The sequence below is a fragment of the Electrona antarctica genome (assembly GCF_951216825.1).
Source record: "Electrona antarctica genome assembly, chromosome: 1".
Taxonomy (NCBI): Eukaryota; Metazoa; Chordata; class Actinopteri; order Myctophiformes; family Myctophidae; genus Electrona; species Electrona antarctica.
The window spans coordinates 51327732-51347198 of record NC_136806.1 but is presented as its reverse complement, the minus strand read 5'-3'; the positions used below and the strand labels follow the sequence as shown (position 1 = coordinate 51347198).

Sequence of the window (19467 nt, the reverse complement as noted above, 5' to 3'; positions counted from 1 at the left end):
CAAAAAAAAATCTCACCCGTGTGAACTGAGTGGTGTAAGGTCTTATATAGACTGATCAGCTGTGGTCTGACGTAATGTCTGACGTAATAAAATCACACCCGTGTGAACTGGGTGACCATAGCAACCATGCTCATTTTTTGGTACGAACAGACACGTAAACTAACAAAGCTGAAATCACACCCGTGTGAAGTGAGGGGCGCTAATATATTAAAGTCTAACTCATGAGACAACATGACGTAACGAGGCACATTATGACGTAAATCTTCCCTTCATTGTCAATGGCGTTTACAAAACAAACATTAAACCTGTGTATACAGGAGGGGCTGGCGCCCCTCAAAAACGGGTCCTGACTCTGCCACTGCATGGAGAATATTGATGACAGTGACAGTACAGTGCAGACTAAGGCCTCACTCACACGTAAGACACACGCAAGACACACTTGTGTCCTGTGTCTTCTGTGTGTCATGGCCGCCTCAATGCATTTCCAATGGAAGTCACATGGTTTGAAGACACAACCTTGTTGCATGGGGGGGAGGGCAGAAGACAGCCATGCAACAAGGTTGTGTCTTACTTCCAACCATGTGACTCCCATTGGAAATGCATTGAGGCGACCATGACACACAGAAGACACAGGACACAAGTGTGAGTTAGGCTTAAACCAGGACGATTTGATCATTGAGGCCCTACTTGTTTGTAGTCGACGTGAGTGTGGCTGCGCAGGGTGGCCTTGACGTGCTCCGTCCACTCTCTCTCGCCCTGGGGGTTCTCCTGAGTACCCAGGGCGTACACGTCATGGGGCAGCAGGGCCGTGGACTCGTCCGGGGTGTGTCCCAGACCGCAGCATGTCACCCAGGACTGGAGGCTCCGCGGGGGAGGGGAGCTTCCTGGATGTACAACACACACACACACACACACACACAACACACAGGACAGTGGTGGAAAAAGTACTCAGTTGTTTTACTTAAGTAAAAGTACCAATACTGCAAAAGCACGGAATTGAAAATGTGCTTGAGTAAAAGTACAAAAGTATCGGCATCAAAATGTACTTAAAGTACGAAAAGTGACAGTACTCATTGTGCAGAATGTCCCATTTCACAAGTTCAAAATGTGTGCAAAATCTATTGAAAATAGCAGATCTACAAGCTCACAATGCGTTGCGACGCATTGTGAGCTTGTAGATCGGCTGTTTTCAAATGGCCGAAATGTATAGGGTTGAAGTGGTTAATGTATGTTTTCTAATCAAAATCAAAATCTCCAAAGTAACTAGTAACTAAAGTTTTCAAATAATTGTAGTGGAGTAAAAGTACAAATTTTGGCTCTGAGATGTAGTGGAGTAGAAGTAAAAGTATTGGAAATTGGAAATACTCAAGTAAAGTACAAATACCTCAAAATTGTACAGTAGTACAGTACAGTACCTAAGTAAAAGTACTTAGTTACTTTACACCACTGCACACAGGACAGTTGTTGTTTGTTGTTCAAAATCAACTATTCTCGGCGGCTATTGATACTTTGTCAAAGGAAAGGTGTTGCTCATCAAAAATAACTGATTTTGTTCTAAAAAGAAAAATTATAGGTGGACTTCATGGAAGCTCATTTGCATTGAGTCCTGAGGTTTGTTTTCTCACAAAATGTGAGATAACTAGATAGATAACTATACATACAGGACTTTACCACAAATTAAAAGTCTGAATTCTGGACTTTTAAATTGTATTGAAGGCTGGGTGTCATTATGGACTATAGGCTAAGGCTACTGCACCGACCACCAGAAAGAAAATGTGTAATGTGTAATTTCCACAGTTATTTTACCCATATTCCAGGTGCCCACAAACACTGAGACTGAATCGGGTTCAGTCAGCTGGGAGTGTCTGGTCTTCATCAGCTGGAGCAGTTGGCAGAAGGCCTCGCGCTTCTGGAAGAGACAATATACTCAATCACACACCGTGGAGTTCTGGCTGTTTCTGGTTGCTGTTCTGGTTGTTTTCTTCTTCTCAAACAAACCAACATACAATACACGTGTATACATAACTGGGCACATTTCTGAAGTGACCATTTGAGGACTTTTAAGACCTTTCATACTGTATCAAATTGTCAAGGATCAGGATGTCCATGCAGGAACATGCACATCCTACTATAAATGCACCACGTCTCTGCGTATGTGCGTGCGTGTGTGTGTGTGCGTGTGTGTATGGTTGTAATGCACGTAACTCGAGAACCGTTTGACCGACTTCATATTCGACACATGTGTTCCACACCCCCATGCACAGGGAGTGCAGTGCCACGTATCGAGTCGGTCGGACCCACGGTTCTCCAGAACCACCACAAAAGGCTCTGGTCAGGCTCTGCCAGTGGGCCTAATGAGGTCAACTCCTTTCACCTATGGTGAAAGAGATGCAAATGCACCCCCCCTACTTTTCAGGAGAATTGCCTTGAACGAATTTGTCCTCTGTGTAGAAATCCATGTCACTTCTTCAGTAGCTAAAGAGTGAGCGGTCGCGCCCCGATCTACAAGCTCTCAATGCATCGCAGCACAACGCGTTGTGAGCTTGTAGATCGGCTATTTTTTGAATTTTTGGGCCAAAAGTGCCCTTTTACAGGAATTTCAGCCCCTGCCTCTCTAACATCACTCAGTCTGTGGCTCAAGAGGTAGAGCAGGTCGTCCAATGATCCCTGGGTTGGTGTTTCGAATCCCGGCTCCTCCTGTCCACAAGTGTCCTTGGGCAAGACACTGAACCTTACATTGCCTCCAATGAGTTGGTTGGTGTGAGCTCGCCACCATTGGTGTGTGAATGTGGGAAGTAAGGACGCTGGCGTCGACTGTTTGCCGCTTCACCTCCCCAATGTATGAATGAATGAACCATTGTAAAGCGCTTTGAGCACTTGGAAAAGCGCTATGAAAATGACATTTTCAGCACGTCCCTTAACTGGACGTCTGAGCCTTCTCTCTCACGTACCCGGACACTCTCGAACGTCAGCTCTCGGGGAGTGTTGTGCTGGCTGTCCACCACCATGCGCAGCTTGGCCGGACTGCTCTGGAACTTGATGAGCTGCAGGACTGACACGCAGAAGAAACGCACACAATTCTAGTTAGACACAACAAAAAAAGGTATCTTTCCTTCAAGTTGTACTGCTTGATTCCCAAAGGTGTAAATTGCAGACTTGAAAAGAAAAAAGGGAATCCAAGGCACTCCGTCTTATTGGTGAAAAAAGATTCAAATAATGTATTGATGAGCGAGGCAAATAAATAACAGGACCGTCCTATACGCGGTTCGACCTAATGGTCTTCGTCAGGGTCTATCTACCATCTTGGCTAATTACCCTTAAATACAGCCAGGTGGTGGGTGTGATCCAATCATGTCATTACATCATTATTATTTCATTGGCATATGAATGATTTCATTTTGATTACACATCATAATTCTAGGTCATCATTACTCATTATGGAGAAGGTTACAGTGGTGTTGATTTCATCAACTAAAACTATGATGTAAAAAATGTTTGTCAACTTTTTTTTTCACTGACGAAAACTAAATAAAAACTAAGCTATGGTGACTAAAACAATTAAGGGTCCCCCTTGAAAATGAGATGCTGCAATAAAAATCGAAACCTAAAATCAAACCCTGGACATGGCATTGGTATTACGACAATGTTCTTACTCCGGTCGTGCGAGACTGTCTCCACACCAAACGAGCCAGTCTTCCTGTCAAAGAGCAACACCCCTGTGTCCACATCCACAGAGACTGTCTGCCTGCCGTAACGTACCATCTTCACCTGCGCACGCACGCACGTGCGCGCACACGCACACGCACACACACACACACACACACACACACACACACACACACACACACACACACACCCAGGTAAAATATAAATATCATTAACAGAAAGTGGATTTACAACCAAAGAGGGGGTTCCGCAGGGTCCCCAGCTAAATTTGTTAATACAGCAACACAATCATTATAATTATTTATAAACCCTTTATCCATATTTTATAGATACAAAAATAGCAGCTATACTACAAGCTCGCCTCACACAGCGTGTCAGTTTGTCCAAAGGTACCCCAGAAACCTGTTGACTGACTGACCTGAAAGGAGTGGACGGGCAGTGGCCTGTTGTTGCTGTGGCTCTTCACAGCAGGAGCAGGGCTTGGTTCTGGTTGGACGGGTGGTGGTGGCGGAGGTTGCACTGCCAGATTGTGATTGGTCACCGCATCCTGGAGCGCTTTGAGTACCTCCAGACAGAGACAAGAGGGCTGTGTTAAAATACAACCATCTCTCGTCGTCATAAGCAGCCAAACTGTGTCTTCAAGCATGCAGGAAAACGAATGAGGAAGTGCATCCATCGCCTGGGTCCTGGAAGTAGTTTCTCTAGGAATCATCTCAGAATTGTTTAAAGGGATTGTGACATTTTTCTTATTTTTTTTAATGTTTTCTGAGCTCAATTGCATCCAAAAAAACCTGAACTTTTGCCTGTTTTCATTGCAGCTCAAAAGGCTTCACAGACAGAGAAAATCCCAGGACACAGAAAATCCACTGAATGTTCAAAGTTCAGGTTGTTTGGGTGTAATTGAGGTCATAAAGAAAAACGAAAAATAACAATTAATGAAAATTAATGTCATGACATTTTTGAGAATAAACAAATTGTCCCGGCGTTTAGGCAGGGAGGTGACTCTGTATCGCTTTCGATTGTCAGTCAGTCATATTTGATACAGTCTGTTTCTGGTGAAAATTTAATTCATTTGGCGATGGTTGATACTTTATATCGAGTCAAACCGCCGTGCTCTAATGTGTACTATTACATCTAGCCCCATATGTGCCCTCTCCCTACGCTCATTCTGTAGCTCCGAGATGAGGTCACACACAGGGCCCCTCCCACCCCGTTCAGAAACGGCGCATGTTTCCACAAGGAACGATTCTTACCCTTTTCTAAACAATGAATCCAAAACGTGAAGGGGCAGAAAGGGTTTACACTAATTCAAATTTAGCAACGTCCAAGAAAATCCGAGTTTAAACGGTTACGAGCGTTACAGCGGTTGGTTTAGTCAGCCGCTTCCATGTTTATCAAGGGATTCGTGCGTGTGTGCGTGCATGTCGAGTGAACTGAAGTCAGTTGGAAATTTTCGACCAGGGGAGGCGCCGGGGAGGCGCTAAAGCTTTTCAACTTCCTTGAAAAACATGCTAAACAACCGCTAGACGCTCGTGTAACCATTTAAAGTTGGATTTTCTTGGACGTTGCTAAGTTTGAATTAGTGTAAACCCTTTCTGCCCCTTCACGTTTTGGATTCATTGTTTAGAAAAGGGTAAGAATCGTTCCTTGTGGAAACATGCGCCGTTTCTGAACGGGGTGGGAGGGGCCCAGTGTGTGACCTCATCTCGGAGCTACAGAATGAGCGTAGGGAGAGGGCACATATGGGGCTACTATTACATCTAATCATTGCTAATGAAGCTTGTACACAGTGGTGGAAAAAAGTACTCATATTTTTCACTTAAGTAAAAGTACCAATACTGCAATATAGAAATACTTTAAAATGTACTTGAGTAAAAGTACAAAAGTATCGACATCAAAATGTACTTAAAGTACAAAAAGTAAAAGTACTCATTATGCAAAATAATAATCAATAATCAAGATTTCAAATGTATAGCAATCTTTTGAAAATAGCTGATCTACAAGCTCACAATGCGTCGAAATGCGTATGTTTGTATGTAATAAAATCTACAAAGTAACTAGAGTAACTAAAGTAATTAAAATAATTGTAGTGAAGTGGAGAGACAATATTTGTCTCTGAAATGTAGTGGAGTAGAAGTAAAAGTACAGAAAATGTGACATACTCAAGTAAAGTAGGTCTACAAATACCTCAAAATGGTACTTAAGTAATTGCACTTAGTTACTTTCTACCACCGCATGTACAGTACATAACATTTATACTACTGTGTATATCATGCCACATTCCTTTTTTTGATATACATTTTTATCCCACGATTTTGCAACCCATTTTTTCACCCAGTGTCAATTATCTAATGTAATCCTGGGCTCTACACTTCCTCTGCCAACCTGGGGGGGCAACAGACTGACCTCATGCTTCCTTCTATGCATGAGGAGTCCAAGCTGCTTCTTTTCACCTGACAGGGGAGAGTTTCCCCGGCCGGACGTAGCGCGTGGAAGGAACACGTTATTCCGACCAGTTCCTTTCCCCTCCATCAGGCGCCCCGGCTGGACAGGTGGACGTAGTTTAGAGACCAGGATTACTGCATGATTTTGTGAGGGTACCTACCTACCCTATGGGACACGGGGAGAACATGCAAAGACCTCACCACATTCCTAATGAAGTTTCTAGTACGATTATGCGGGCTAGCTGAAGCACATATACTTTCAGGTCATTTCAACTTACTCTTTTCTCCAGAGAGGTGAGGAGGCTGACCAGGGCTGAGATCTTACAGAGCAGGCTGTCTAGATCCAACTCTTGACCCTTAATGTCCCACACACAGACACACCATAACAGGAGGATACTTATTAATGCGGATTCAAAAATAGATGCAGACCTTCATTACCCCATTCACTCCAAGGTTCATTAAATAATGTAAGGAAGCGAAGACCGTACGGTGGACTCGATCCATGTTGCTCCCTGGAAGGAAAGAAACATGCGCAATGGACTGCAGCCAACACTTCTGCGTTCAGCTTCCTTGGGCATGTTTCTTTCCTTCCAGGGAGCAACATGGAGTCCACCGTACGGTCTTCGCTTCCAACCTTATTTAATTAACCTTGATTCAATCCAGGAAGGCATCTGTATAATTTTAGATTTTAGCTTATATATACTTATAGTAACATATGTTTTTCAGAGGAATCTTAGGATTTAGACCAGTGGTTTAGAACAGTAGTTCTCAATAATAACAGATATGCAAGGTCACAAAGCGAGCTTGCACATTGTTTTTGAAACCGTGATCATCACCGTGAATAATGTAATAATAATAATTTAAGACATAATAATAATCGCTTCCCGAGTTCCCGTTCATTTCCGGTTTTATCGATCGCCTATAGCAACCGAGAGCTATTCATGCGGTGGTGAAGAGCACGACCTATCATAAACCACTGAAAAGACCACATGACGTATACATTTATGTCATGGGCACTTAACCGTTGGATTAGACTTGACGTAAATCTACGTCAACGGGGGAATAATAATAATATTAATAATAATAAACTTTATTTATATAGCACCTTTCATACATAAAATGCAACCCAAAGTGCTTCTCATAAAACAAATAACAAGCAGCGGAATGCCAGAAAACAAAAGCAGGTCAATACAAGACAAATATAATATACAAATTATTAGAAAATAAAACAATACAATTGTATTGTAATCTAAACAAAAAGTTGAAAAAATAAGTTTTCAACTCGCTCTTAAAAACAGCAAGGGAGGCCCTTTTAAGGTGCAGTGGTAGTGTGTTCCACAACTTGGGGCCATGTAGACCCAGAAGGCGGCCTCACCGGTGTTCTTATGTTGAGCTTTGGGAATGTGAGAGGGTAAGTAGGGTGGTCAACGTACCAGGGCCTTTGTGCATTTCAGAGGGTAAGTAGGGTGGTCAACGTACCAGGGCCTTTGTGCATTTAAGAGAGGGTAAGTAGGGTGGTCAACGTACCAGGGCCTTTGTGCATTTAAGAGAGGGTAAGTAGGGTGGTCAACGTACCAGGGCCTTTGTGCATTTAAGAGAGGGTAAGTAGGGTGGTCAACGTACCAGGGCCTTTGTGCATTTAAGAGAGGGTAAGTAGGGTGGTCAACGTACCAGGGCCTTTGTGCATTTAAGAGAGGGTAAGTAGGGTGGTCAACGTACCAGGGCCTTTGTGCATTTAAGAGCGGGTAAGTAGGGTGGTCAACGTACCAGGGCCTTTGTGCATTTAAGAGGGTAAGTAGGGTGGTCAAACACCTTGGCCAGGGTCTCCAGACTAGACAGGGTCAGGTCAATCTCACTGTGGATCAGATGAACACACACACACACACACACACACACACACACACACACACACACACACACACACACACACACACACACACACACACACACACACACACACACACACACACACACACACACACTGTAGGTCAGTGTGTCCACTGTTCCCTACGGTGTGCCTTCCTAAGTTCCTACATTATCCAGTACATTGCACACATTGTTCCTGTCCTGACCACCGTTTCCCAAACAGTGGCTCGGGACCCATCCGTGGGTCGCGGACACATTTTTATGGGTCCCTTACATTTTTCGCTTCCTAAATCTTGTTTTGGAATAATTATCATTTCAAAACATTTTCAAAAAACGTTCCCAAGAAAGCAACATTTTTCATGAATTAAAAATAAATAAAAATAAATTCCCCCTGCATTAATTTCATGAAGAAATTAAAGAAAAATCTAAGAAATTAGAAAACAAATGTTAAGAAGTAGTGAAAATAGTAGCCAATCTACAAGCTTGTAGATCAGCTATTTCCACTAGTTTGGGTCTCGGGCATAGGTCTAATTTCTCTTTTGGTTCTCAAGCTAAAAGGTTCAGGAACCATCCATCCATCCATTCATCTTCAACCGCTTATCCGTAGTCGGGTCGCGGGGGCAGCAGCTCCACCAGAGTGCTCCAGACTTCCCTCTCCAGAGCAACATTAGTGACTTCCTCCTGGGGGATTCTGAGACGTTCCAAGACCAGTGAGTCGATGTGTTTCCTCCAACTGCGCCTTGGTCTGCCCCGGGGTTTCCTCCCAGTGGGACGTGCGTTAGACTATTATATTATTATTATATTTTTATATATAATATTATAATATTATCATATCATATAGGGCTTTATGCTAGACTAGAGCAGGAGTGGGCAATGTTTTTGGCCACATGATCACTTGAAAACCACCACTATTTCATGTCTAAAATAATACATGGATAGAATAAGTTAGTTGACCAATAATAAAAACCAAACAAAGAATGAGTCAATAACTTAATATGAACAATAAAGGGATCAAATCTGAATGTCTGGGGAGAAAAGATGTATGCCCCTCAAAAAATAATGGTTAATAATAATGGTTGTTTCACTTGTTTGTGATCAACTCAATCCCAATCTGATCAGCCAATAATAGCCCCATTTTATGGTAGATCAAAAAGAGGCTGTTGCCCACCCCTGGCCTATAGGCTCGAGTCTAACCATTAAAAGTACCAGAGTCATTTTAACCTGTTGAGGCCCTGGCAAGAGGTGCCGAGGATGCGCTGGAGGTGTCGTAGACTTGTCTCCCCTCTGTTGACACCCTCGATGTCAAAGAGCAGCTCGCTGCGCAGGTAGTCACCAAGCAGCGCGATCACCTCACCTGCCATGCTGTCGTTAAAACAGAGAGGAGAGTGGAAGAATACAGTCTAGAATATGAGTTACATGATCTGTTATTTTTGAAAAATCGTGAAAATGTGGTGCAAATCTTTGAATATATATTATTTCAGAGCGAACGTTTTTAACTCAAATCTTTGCTTCTGGGGGGGGGGGGTCCCTGGAACGACATATTTTCAGATGGGGGTCTGCGGCCAATTACATATATTTTTGGGGGTCCTTGACATGAAAATGTTTGAGAACGACTGACATAGAAACATGGGGTTTTTCAGAAATTTCAAGATTTAGAAGACATTTGTAGAATCATCCTCAGGTCTAAAAGGGTTAAAGTACCTGGGTGCGGTCAGCTCCTGTAACTTGTTCAGGAAAGGTGTGTTGGGTGGTACTGCTGGTGCTAGCAGCCCTGTGGAAGGCACTGTGTTGTTGGCTGACACTGGGCCTAACACTGGCTTCTCATCATCTGTCCATGCAAACAAAATGGGATGTCAAAACTAATAGAGGGTATATGCACATGCATTATGTGAGTGGCCAAATCGAGTGACACATCACGTGTCAAAGTGAGTTTAATGCAATCGGAGAGGACTTTTCTGTTTGGATGTATGGGCTGTCAAGGCCAGAATGTAGTTTTTTTGCTATTCAGTAGTGGTTCCTGCATACCGTAACCTCCGGGTATGATGATGATGATGTCACGCACATACCCTCTATTGACAGTTAAAACGTTTTCGAGCAGCAGCCGACATGTGTTAGGTTTCACAACAAGCGGTAACATGGCTGGCGCGATGCGATCAGAAATCACTATTTACATCTGAACGTCGGGCGGTTTGGACTAAAACAACAACTTTGGAGTATTTTTCGTAGAAAACAAGCAACAAAGAAACGACAATGAGTGGATCCTAACGTTGGCGCTGTCTAGCAGCCTGGGCAGCACGAAAGGTTAGTGTTGAGCTTTGGCTGCTTGGTACTGATATAAACCTTACAACCCGCCGTATGACGGGTTCTGCGACCTACGGGGTTAAATCTGAACCCGTCAACTGACGGGTTCCGAAGCGTTTTGGCGTCCATCGTGTTAATAGTGTGGGACAAGCCAAGGGCAGATGCAAAGACATATTCCCTGTGATCCCCGTTCTCTCTGCTATTGTTGTTCATTACATTTTTAAGAAGGCATCGGGAGGTGCAACCCCCACACGAGCGCGTTGTGTGCTACGTCTCGCCCATTACTACGATATATGACCAGTTTTGTCATTTTCACCTTGACATGATTTATTGTGACCATGTGATCTTTTCACTTCGGGGATAGCCTACTTATCATTTCCACCAAGGTTCATGTCTGAAAATGCTGTCAACATACACACACGCACACACACACACACACACACACACACACACACACACACACACACACACACACACACACACACACACACACACACACACACACACACACACACACACACACACACACACACACACACACACACACACACACACACACACACACACAGGACCGATTGCTCGTCCGTTGCTCTCCCCATGTCCCCCATATATGGGGACAAGGTTGGCGGAGGGTGTGTAGAGCCCAGGATCACATTAAAAAATGTACACAGGGGTGAAAATAACTTCACAGGTCAACATGAACATGTATGAAACCAGTTGAGAACCATTCATATTAATACAGTAAGTATATGTTATAATAATGTGTGTAGGAACAACTACAGTACCTGAGCTCTCGTCCCCAGTCTCTGTGTCACGAAAGACAGGGTAGAGGAGTGGAGTGACCAGGCCTTTATGGGGGTGCTGGTACCCCAAAACCAGGTCCTCCAGAGTACGGAAACAGTTGACCTGCACGCCCTGTGTGGTCTGCAGGACACACACGCACACGCACACGCACACACACACACACACACACACACACACACACACACACACACACACACACACACACACACACACACACACACATACATTTTAACAATTTATTTATGTCCACACACAGGGCAAGCATACAGGAAGACAAATATTTTAGGAGCAGTAAAGGTTACATTCACAAACTCATGGATATGTCCTCATGATACAACACACATCACTCAGCACAGCTCCATGGGCACAAGCAGTGGCAGCTCCGCCATACAGGGCAGCAGAGATGGCACACTTTGCCAGCCTTTCTGCCTCGTCTTTGGGCGCGGGCATCCCAAGTTGTCGAAACCATCCGACAACCAGTCTGTGGGTATGTGTCCTATAGGCTGGATCACCATAGGAAACAAAGTTCTTAGTCTTGCACTGTTTGCTTGGTGTTAAAGTAGATGTTCTCATGCATGGGCCTGGAAGTCCACCCATTGCTATTCCGGGGTTAGTCCGACAGCGGACGGACATACCGCTGGACGGCCGCCGGGTCTATATTGCCTCTCTTCCCAGTAAGCTGTTCATGGGAGGGGCCGTCAGGTAGCGTTGACTGTGTTGGTAGATTCCACTGGTGAATGGTGCCTGCTTTTATGCAAGTTACATAGTCCACAGAAGTTGCAAATGCATCCATGCACCTACTACAATGACGATGGTAGTTACAGCAGAGCAGTTTAACGGCATGCCCAGGACACACACGCACACGCACACGCACACACACACACACACACACACACACACACACACACACACACACACACACACACACACACACACACACACACACACACAGGGCGGCGGTGGCTCAGGGGTAGAGTGGCTGGATAGTAACCGCAAGGTTGCCAGTTCCAACCCGGGCTCCCCCAGAGTTAGTGTCGAAGTGTCCTTGAGCAAGACACTGAACCCCTAATTGCTCCTGATGTGCAGGTTGGTGCCTTGCATCGTTTCCGCCGCCATCAGTGTATGAATGTGTGTGTGAATGGGTGAATGTAATGCACAATCTATGTAAAGCGCCTTGGATAAAGACGCTATATAAATGCACCATTTACCATTCACACACACACACACACACACACACACACACACACACACACACACACACACACACACACACACACACACACACAGAAGTCAGCTTATACAAAGTACTACATAGTTCATGAGTACATAACTCAGTGCTTAACTCTATAGAAAGAATCGATGGGCCCTTTAAGTTTACACTGACCCCAGTGAGGATTTCAATGGGTTAAAGCTTTCAGTTTATGATCATCACACAAACATGTGTGCATGTTCACAGGCTGTGATGACCCAAAACACTACCTACAGTACAAAGACTCAACTGTAAATATATGTCGGTGACATGCAACACAGACAAGCTAGCAGCATACTGGTGCTACTATGTATATGGCACATCAGTATCTCTCTCAACTTCTTTTTTTTTTCTTCTAATTTTTATCCCACGATTTTTGCAGCCCATTTCTTTTCACCCATGTGTCAATTATCTAATGTAATCCTGGGCGCTACACTTCCTCTGCCAACCTGGGGGGAGGGGGGCAGCGGACTGAACTCATGCTTCCTTCATATGCATGAGTAGCCTGGGCACCATTTAATTTAGGGTATATGATCCTGTCGGGAGCGGATGATATCGTTACGTCATGTTGTAGTATTGTTTTGTGGTCGACAGGCTGCAGGAACAACAGGCGGCAACTTCCTTTTCCCTCAAACCGATTTTTCTCAAGAAAAGCTACAGGCTACGAGAGCTTTTAGGAAGTTGCCGCCTGTTGTTCCAGCCTGTCGACTTCAAAACAATACTACAACATGACGTAACGATATCATCCTGATGACTATAAAACAATACTACAACATGACGTAACGATATCATCCGCTCCCGACAGGATCATACGGACTTTTGAAACAGAGACCAGGCTTTCCTCCGAGGTGGTGGAAAGCCTGGTGAGGCGAGGTTAATACATGACTAGTCCAAGCTGCTTCTTTTCACCTGGCCGGACGTAGCGCGTGGAAGGAACACGTTATTCCGACCGGTTCCTTTTCTCTCAACTTCTTGAAGTCTATACTCCCCTAAGGTCATTGCAGTCTGAGGAACCAGTTGAAACTTGACGTTCCTATATGACACATTTAAAGGCTAGAGGTGACCGAGCATTTTCAGTAGTAGCCCCCAAATGATGGAATGAGCTATACCCTTCCATATCAAACTGGGCCCCGGCCACCATCGGGGCTTATAAATCTTGCGTTAAGTCTCACTTTTATAACTTTTGATCACGTTTCATAGTTTTGTGGTCTTTGCTTTGTTTCACTCATGCTGCTGACCATTCAACATGGTCAGCGTGTTCCAGTGCTCAAACCTCCTGACCTTTAGTGTGTGCTCTACACCATACAGGTTGTTCAGTACAGACCCCCATATACAAACAGCATGATGTTCTTCATGTCAACTCTCACACGTTTAGGCCACACGCAAGCATGATATATCACCATGACAGCCTCAGAAACACGCACGCACGCACGCACGCACGCACGCACGCACGCACGCACGCACGCACACACAAAATACACATGTGCTGAGGCTTTGAGGCTCTCAGGGCAGAACTTATTTTAGATACTTTTGTTTTCATTGTGTGGTGAGTCACAGAAAACCTTTTTTTCTTTTTTGGACACGAGGTACAGTACTTGGCGCTTTTGCCAGGAAATCTTCAAATAGGCTAGTAGATGCTTTCAATTTTTCATCCCACAAGGAACGCTTGAAAAGCAATTACAAAGCAACGAGAGGGAAAAAAAGAGACAGCAAGAGGCAAAGTAGCCCCAAAAATATCTCCATTGCCCTCATAGACAAAACCAAAGTCAAAGCGTACACACAATATACTGTATGTTGCGAGTATAGTGGAGTAAATGCAGTATATGTACAATATGGTCGAAGCCTTGATAATGACTGAGAGACAATCCTTGACTGCAGCTCTCTGAGTTTTACTGAGCAGACACTGTTAAAGAATGCAGAGGCTGGCTTGTGGTTTGCCCCTTCAACATTCTTTTTTCTGCGTGTGTCTTTGTGTGTGTGACTGTGTGTGTGTGCGTGTGCGTGCGTCCTACATTGCACTTTTCTCCACTTTGATAATGAAAACGAAACGAAACAATCCATTCTGGTTGGTATGTTTATTAAAGAACATACACTCACCACCATGACTATACAGTATCTCACATCAACGGACCCATTATGTATAGAACAAACGTCCAAGTCAGTCACTCGCATGCACGCCCGCACGTACGCACACACACACGCACGCAACAAATAAATCCACCCATCGGTCAATGACCCAATGTGTGGGTAAAGTAGGAATCTGTGATACACATGCACGCACGCATGCACACACACACACACACACACACACACACACACACACACACAATTTCCCCTCTGTGCCACTGAGATCATGCTCCAAGCATGCAGCCTCATGGTAGAGATGCTATTCAAACAACAAGGAATCAGCTTTTTTTTCTTTTTTAACAGATCCGGCAGAGAAAGAGAACGACAAACGCATTCCCTGTTCTCTCCTCTACACAACGAGAGGAGAGGAGAACAAACCATTGTTTATCTCTCTCTGGACCATCTGACGGCCTGTTGTTCTGCACTGTACTTACAGTTTGGTTGTTTTTGGGGCAGTGTGTGTGTGTGTGTGTGTGTGTGTGTGTGTGTGTGTGTGTGTGTGTGTGTGTGTGTGTGTGTGTGTGTGTGTGTGTGTGTGTGTGTGTGTGTGTGTGTATCAAACTGCACACTTGTGCAGTATCAAACTAAGTACATTTAATCAGAACTGCAGGCTCACTCCCAATCTTCCGCCGTAGTCTGAAAACCCCACCTTTTCAGACTCCATCATGGCCCGTAGCACTTGCCCTATAGCCCCTTAGATAGCACTATTTACTACTTATGTAGACTTAGATAGTATTTCATACAGACTTATAGCATTACAGCACTAGAGAATTGCATTTTATCTAGTCATAGCACTTTATAGTACATATGTATAGTATAGTATAGTATGTATAGTTTATAGTTTCATTATATAGATATTCCACTGTTACGTTCTTAGCTTACGCATGTTTCATGATAACTACTTTTTTATGTATGTGATGTATTGCCATGCTTTCTGTTATTGCTTAATGTAAGCTCTCTGGATTAAGAGCGTCTGCTAAATGCCTTGTAAATTGTGAATTGTACTCAAGTACTGAACTAACATAGTTATTTGTAAACTTTAGTTACTAGTTACTTTGCAGATTTGGATTATTATCACAAAACGTACATTAACCACTATAGCCCTATATGTATATTTCGGCCATTGGAAAATAGCAGATCTACAAGCTCACAATGCGTCATCGTGACACATTTGTGTATACATTTTGAACTTGTGAAATGGGACATTCTGCACAATGAGTACTTTTACTTTTGGTAAGTAACTAAGTAGTAGTAGTAGCCTTGCCGAGCCATGAGGCCCATAGGGCAGGAGCCTATCTCCTGTTTCTGTAGCGTGAGGCAGCTTGATGTACAAGTACACCCCCTGGACATGACGCTAGTATGTCGCAGGGACTTTCTCCCAATCCAACTCTTGATGCTCAGTGTCAAGCAGGGAGGCACTGGGTCCCATTTTTAGAGTCTTTGGTATGACCCGGCCGGGGATTGAACCCCAACCTCCCAGTCTCAGGGCGGACACTCTAACCACAAGGCCACTGAGCTGGTACTTTTGGTACTATAAGTTTAATATTTTGATGTTGATGTACTTGTAATGGCGAGCTCTGCTGCATGGCTCAGATATCACTTTAGCCTCGATACCCAGGCTTTCATTTTCGTCGGCGCAAAAACAAATGAAAGCCTGGAGGAACGCATTGGCCGCTCTGGGCTAGAAGTGGGAGGAGTCAACCCTTTCCGGGTGGGCGTCGCTCCAAATGATGCGACGTAGCGCTGCACTAAGGAGGGGCCGGGGGGTGACGGACAGATCGGTGAGATCCAATCAGGGCGTGCGCAAATCTCTGCCGCGACCCGCCCCCTCTAGACCAGAAACCAAAACACGTTAGCTCAGGCAAAATAACAACTGGACTCTTTCTGAGTCTTCTTCACCTGGGGAGGGCGAGAAATGAGCTTTATAGATATAAAATATGACAACTTCTCTTGTACTTGGCTTCGTAGTACTCGTCTCTCGGTCTTGATCTCTAACGTAGTCTGTTCTATTGCTTGAATGTGTGTGTGCGTGCGTGCGTGTGGCTGTGTGTGTGTTGTCTCAACAAGGTGATGCTGATTGCTGAGTGAGAGGGGAGCACACACATGGATCCTCACCTGCACAGCCAGCAGACCCTCAGCGTCGGGGAGGATGCGATATGTGTGAACGTGGCGTTGGAATCTGTTAAAACGAGAACGTAATTCCGTTACGACTTTGCCACAATATAACACTTAAATAGCAGTCAACAAGAGAGACTTCAATTCAGCCTTAACCCATTTAGGCCTGAGGTCGAAATTTCTATATCAGTGGTGCTCAATATTTCATGTCAAGGACCCCAAAAAGTATATGTAATTGGCCACCGACCCCCATCTGAAAATATGTTGTTCCAGTGACCTCCCCAGAAGCAAAGATTTCTGTAACAATATATATTCAAAGATTTCAGGCACATTTTCACGATTTTTCAAAAATAGCAGACCTACAAGCTCATAGCGCGCACCGAGTGCCGCACTATGATCTTGTAGATCTGCTATTTTTCAATAGCTAAAGTATAACATAATGCTTTAAAACACCAAAAGGGGTTCCCGCCCGAAATGGGTTAAAATAAAGACCAGATGTTCGGCAGCACGTTAAAGACACCGTAAAACGATTCACATACAAGACGCCAGTGATTTCACACTTTACTGATGTGTCGCGTCTCATTTTAGAGCCCCGGTGAGGTCACAATACTGTGTGTGTGTCATCGCTGCTTTTGTCCATCAACACTGAAGAACAACGCGAGGCCGCGGCAGAGCAAGCAGTGGTCGGAAATGTACTCGAATGTAGTAATACTGCAATATAGAAACATTCTGTTACGGGTAAAAGTACATAATTAAAATTGTACTAAAAGTACTAATGTATATTGGTATCACTTAAATTACCAAAAGTAAAAGTACTAATCATACAGAATGTTCCATTTAAAATAGCTATTTGAAAATAGCTGAAGTGCTAAATGTATGTTTTGTAATAATAATAATCTAAATCTACAGAGAAGTTTACAAATAACTGTAGTGAAGTAAAAGTACAATAATTGCCTCTGAGATGTGGAGTAGTAGTATTGGAAATTGGAAATACTCCAATAAAGTGCAAATACCTCAAAATTGTATACTTATACAGTAAGTACCGCACTTGAGTACATGTACTTAAGTACTTGCCACCCACACCACTGACACACAGCAGGGAACAGCAGAACAATACTTAGTTGGAACTAGAGAAAGCAAAAAAAATATAGGAAAAAAAAGTGTGTGTAAGGGGGTGGGGGGGGGGGGGGGGGGGGGTAAAGGAAAAAGGGAGCAGCGTAAGCAGGCAGGCAGGCTCAGCTTTCAGGAATGTGTCTGGCTCGGGCCGCTGAGCAGCGCAGCAACGAGAGCGGCGGTGTGGTCACTGGCTGCTCCCTCCCCTCCCCTCCCCACCCTCCTTCCAGCCAGGGGCCCCCGCGGGGAGGACGTGCGGGAGGGGAACGCGGGGGAGATGGCCGGCGGGCGGCCGGCGGGGGGCCGATGGGGGGGCGGTGGGGGGCCAACTGAGAGCACGCAGCTCGACTCGAGGCAAGCCTTGATGATGACAACACAATGACTTCGATTTTTCGATTACTTATTATGATGACAAATGTTCGTCGACAACCTTTTTCCCCCCCGACGAAAACATAAAAAGGGAAATGAACACTAAGCTACAATGACTAAAATTACGAGTGAATATATATACTGACAATTTCATTTCATCAACAAATAAAAACTAGGCTAAAATGTAATTAGTGAGGGACTAGTGGAGATTCTATCCTGTATCATGCATGTTTGGTTGCGCTCGGGTGTTGCTTTGAAAATAGCAGATCTGTGAGCTTGTGTATAGATCGGTTATTTCCAGGATGCGCAGTAATACATTAAAAGGTACATTTTACTGGTTCAATGTAGATGTTCCCGTTTATCCAAAAGAGGTCCAAGACAGCTCTAAGCCTCCAACATGCCTACTCAAGGAGCATTTACATTTCACAGGGTTCTGGATCAATAATGGAATGCTTTTTAGAGGTTCCTCAGGGTTCAAATCCTGACCAGTGTGTCCATGAAGTCAGAATCACACAACAATGACTTGTGACTTGTGTGTTATAATCCACACAAGTCTAGTGAATGGGTGAACAATAGAGGGTATGCGCATGCATAAAGTGAATGGCAGATCGAGTGGCAAATCGAGTGGCAAAGTGAGTGACAAAGTGAATTTAACCCATTTTGGCCTGACCTCGAAATTTAAAAGAATTCTTCTAAAATCCTCCAGTTTTCTGAAATAAATATTTTCACGATTTTTAAAAAATTGCAGACCTACAAGCTCGTAGCGTGCCACTCGGTGGCGCGCTATGAGCTTGTAGATCTGCTATTTTTCAATAGCTCAATTATAACATAATGTTTAAAACACCAAAAAGGGTTCCCGCCCAAAATGGGTTTTAATGTTGTTTAAAGTCATTTCATGCAATCAAATATGACGTCTCTGTTTGGATGTATGGGCTGTCAAGGCCAGAAAGTAGTTTTTTGCCACTCAGTAGGCGTTCCCGCATAACTTCCGGGTATGATGATGATGTCACGCGCATACCCTCTAGACAGCACCACACACAATAAATAAAATATATGAAATAAGTAGGGCTAACCTTCAATCGTTTTTTCGAAGTTTTAACCCTAGTAAATTCAAAGCTTCGATGACGATATGGAGGAGATATTTTTAAAATCCACATTGTTCACCAGCTTTTACTGGAAGCTTTGTATAGGCCAAACCATATGAAGACATGATCGCTGACCTCATGTGTTTACAGTTGCAGGAAAAAAGGTGCTTAAATGGCACATCTTTCACACTCCGAGCTGGCGAGCAGGTGAGGGAACAGACTATTGTGGTTGTGTGTGTAATGATCACAACACGTCACATGTGTTGTGTGTGTGTGTGTGTGTGTGTGTGTGTGTGTGTGTGTGTGTGTGTGTGTGTGTGTAATGATC

The 19467-nt window shown here is 44.1% G+C and overlaps 1 protein-coding gene across 1 annotated transcript in view; it reads right to left on the bottom strand.

Moving 5' to 3' along the window:
- The window catches only part of inppl1b (inositol polyphosphate phosphatase-like 1b), a 41410-nt gene that overhangs the window by 21065 nt on the left and 878 nt on the right, over window positions 1-19467 (bottom strand). The window contains exons 2-12 of the mRNA XM_079503046.1: window positions 16573-16636; window positions 11063-11201; window positions 9678-9804; window positions 9198-9338; window positions 7878-7965; window positions 6389-6466; window positions 4085-4231; window positions 3654-3768; window positions 2952-3052; window positions 1807-1909; window positions 688-884 (exon numbers count right to left, since the gene is read on the bottom strand). Of these exons, the coding sequence (XP_079359172.1) occupies window positions 688-884; window positions 1807-1909; window positions 2952-3052; window positions 3654-3768; window positions 4085-4231; window positions 6389-6466; window positions 7878-7965; window positions 9198-9338; window positions 9678-9804; window positions 11063-11201; window positions 16573-16636 (1300 nt within the window). The remainder of the gene's footprint in view (window positions 1-687; window positions 885-1806; window positions 1910-2951; window positions 3053-3653; window positions 3769-4084; window positions 4232-6388; window positions 6467-7877; window positions 7966-9197; window positions 9339-9677; window positions 9805-11062; window positions 11202-16572; window positions 16637-19467) is intronic.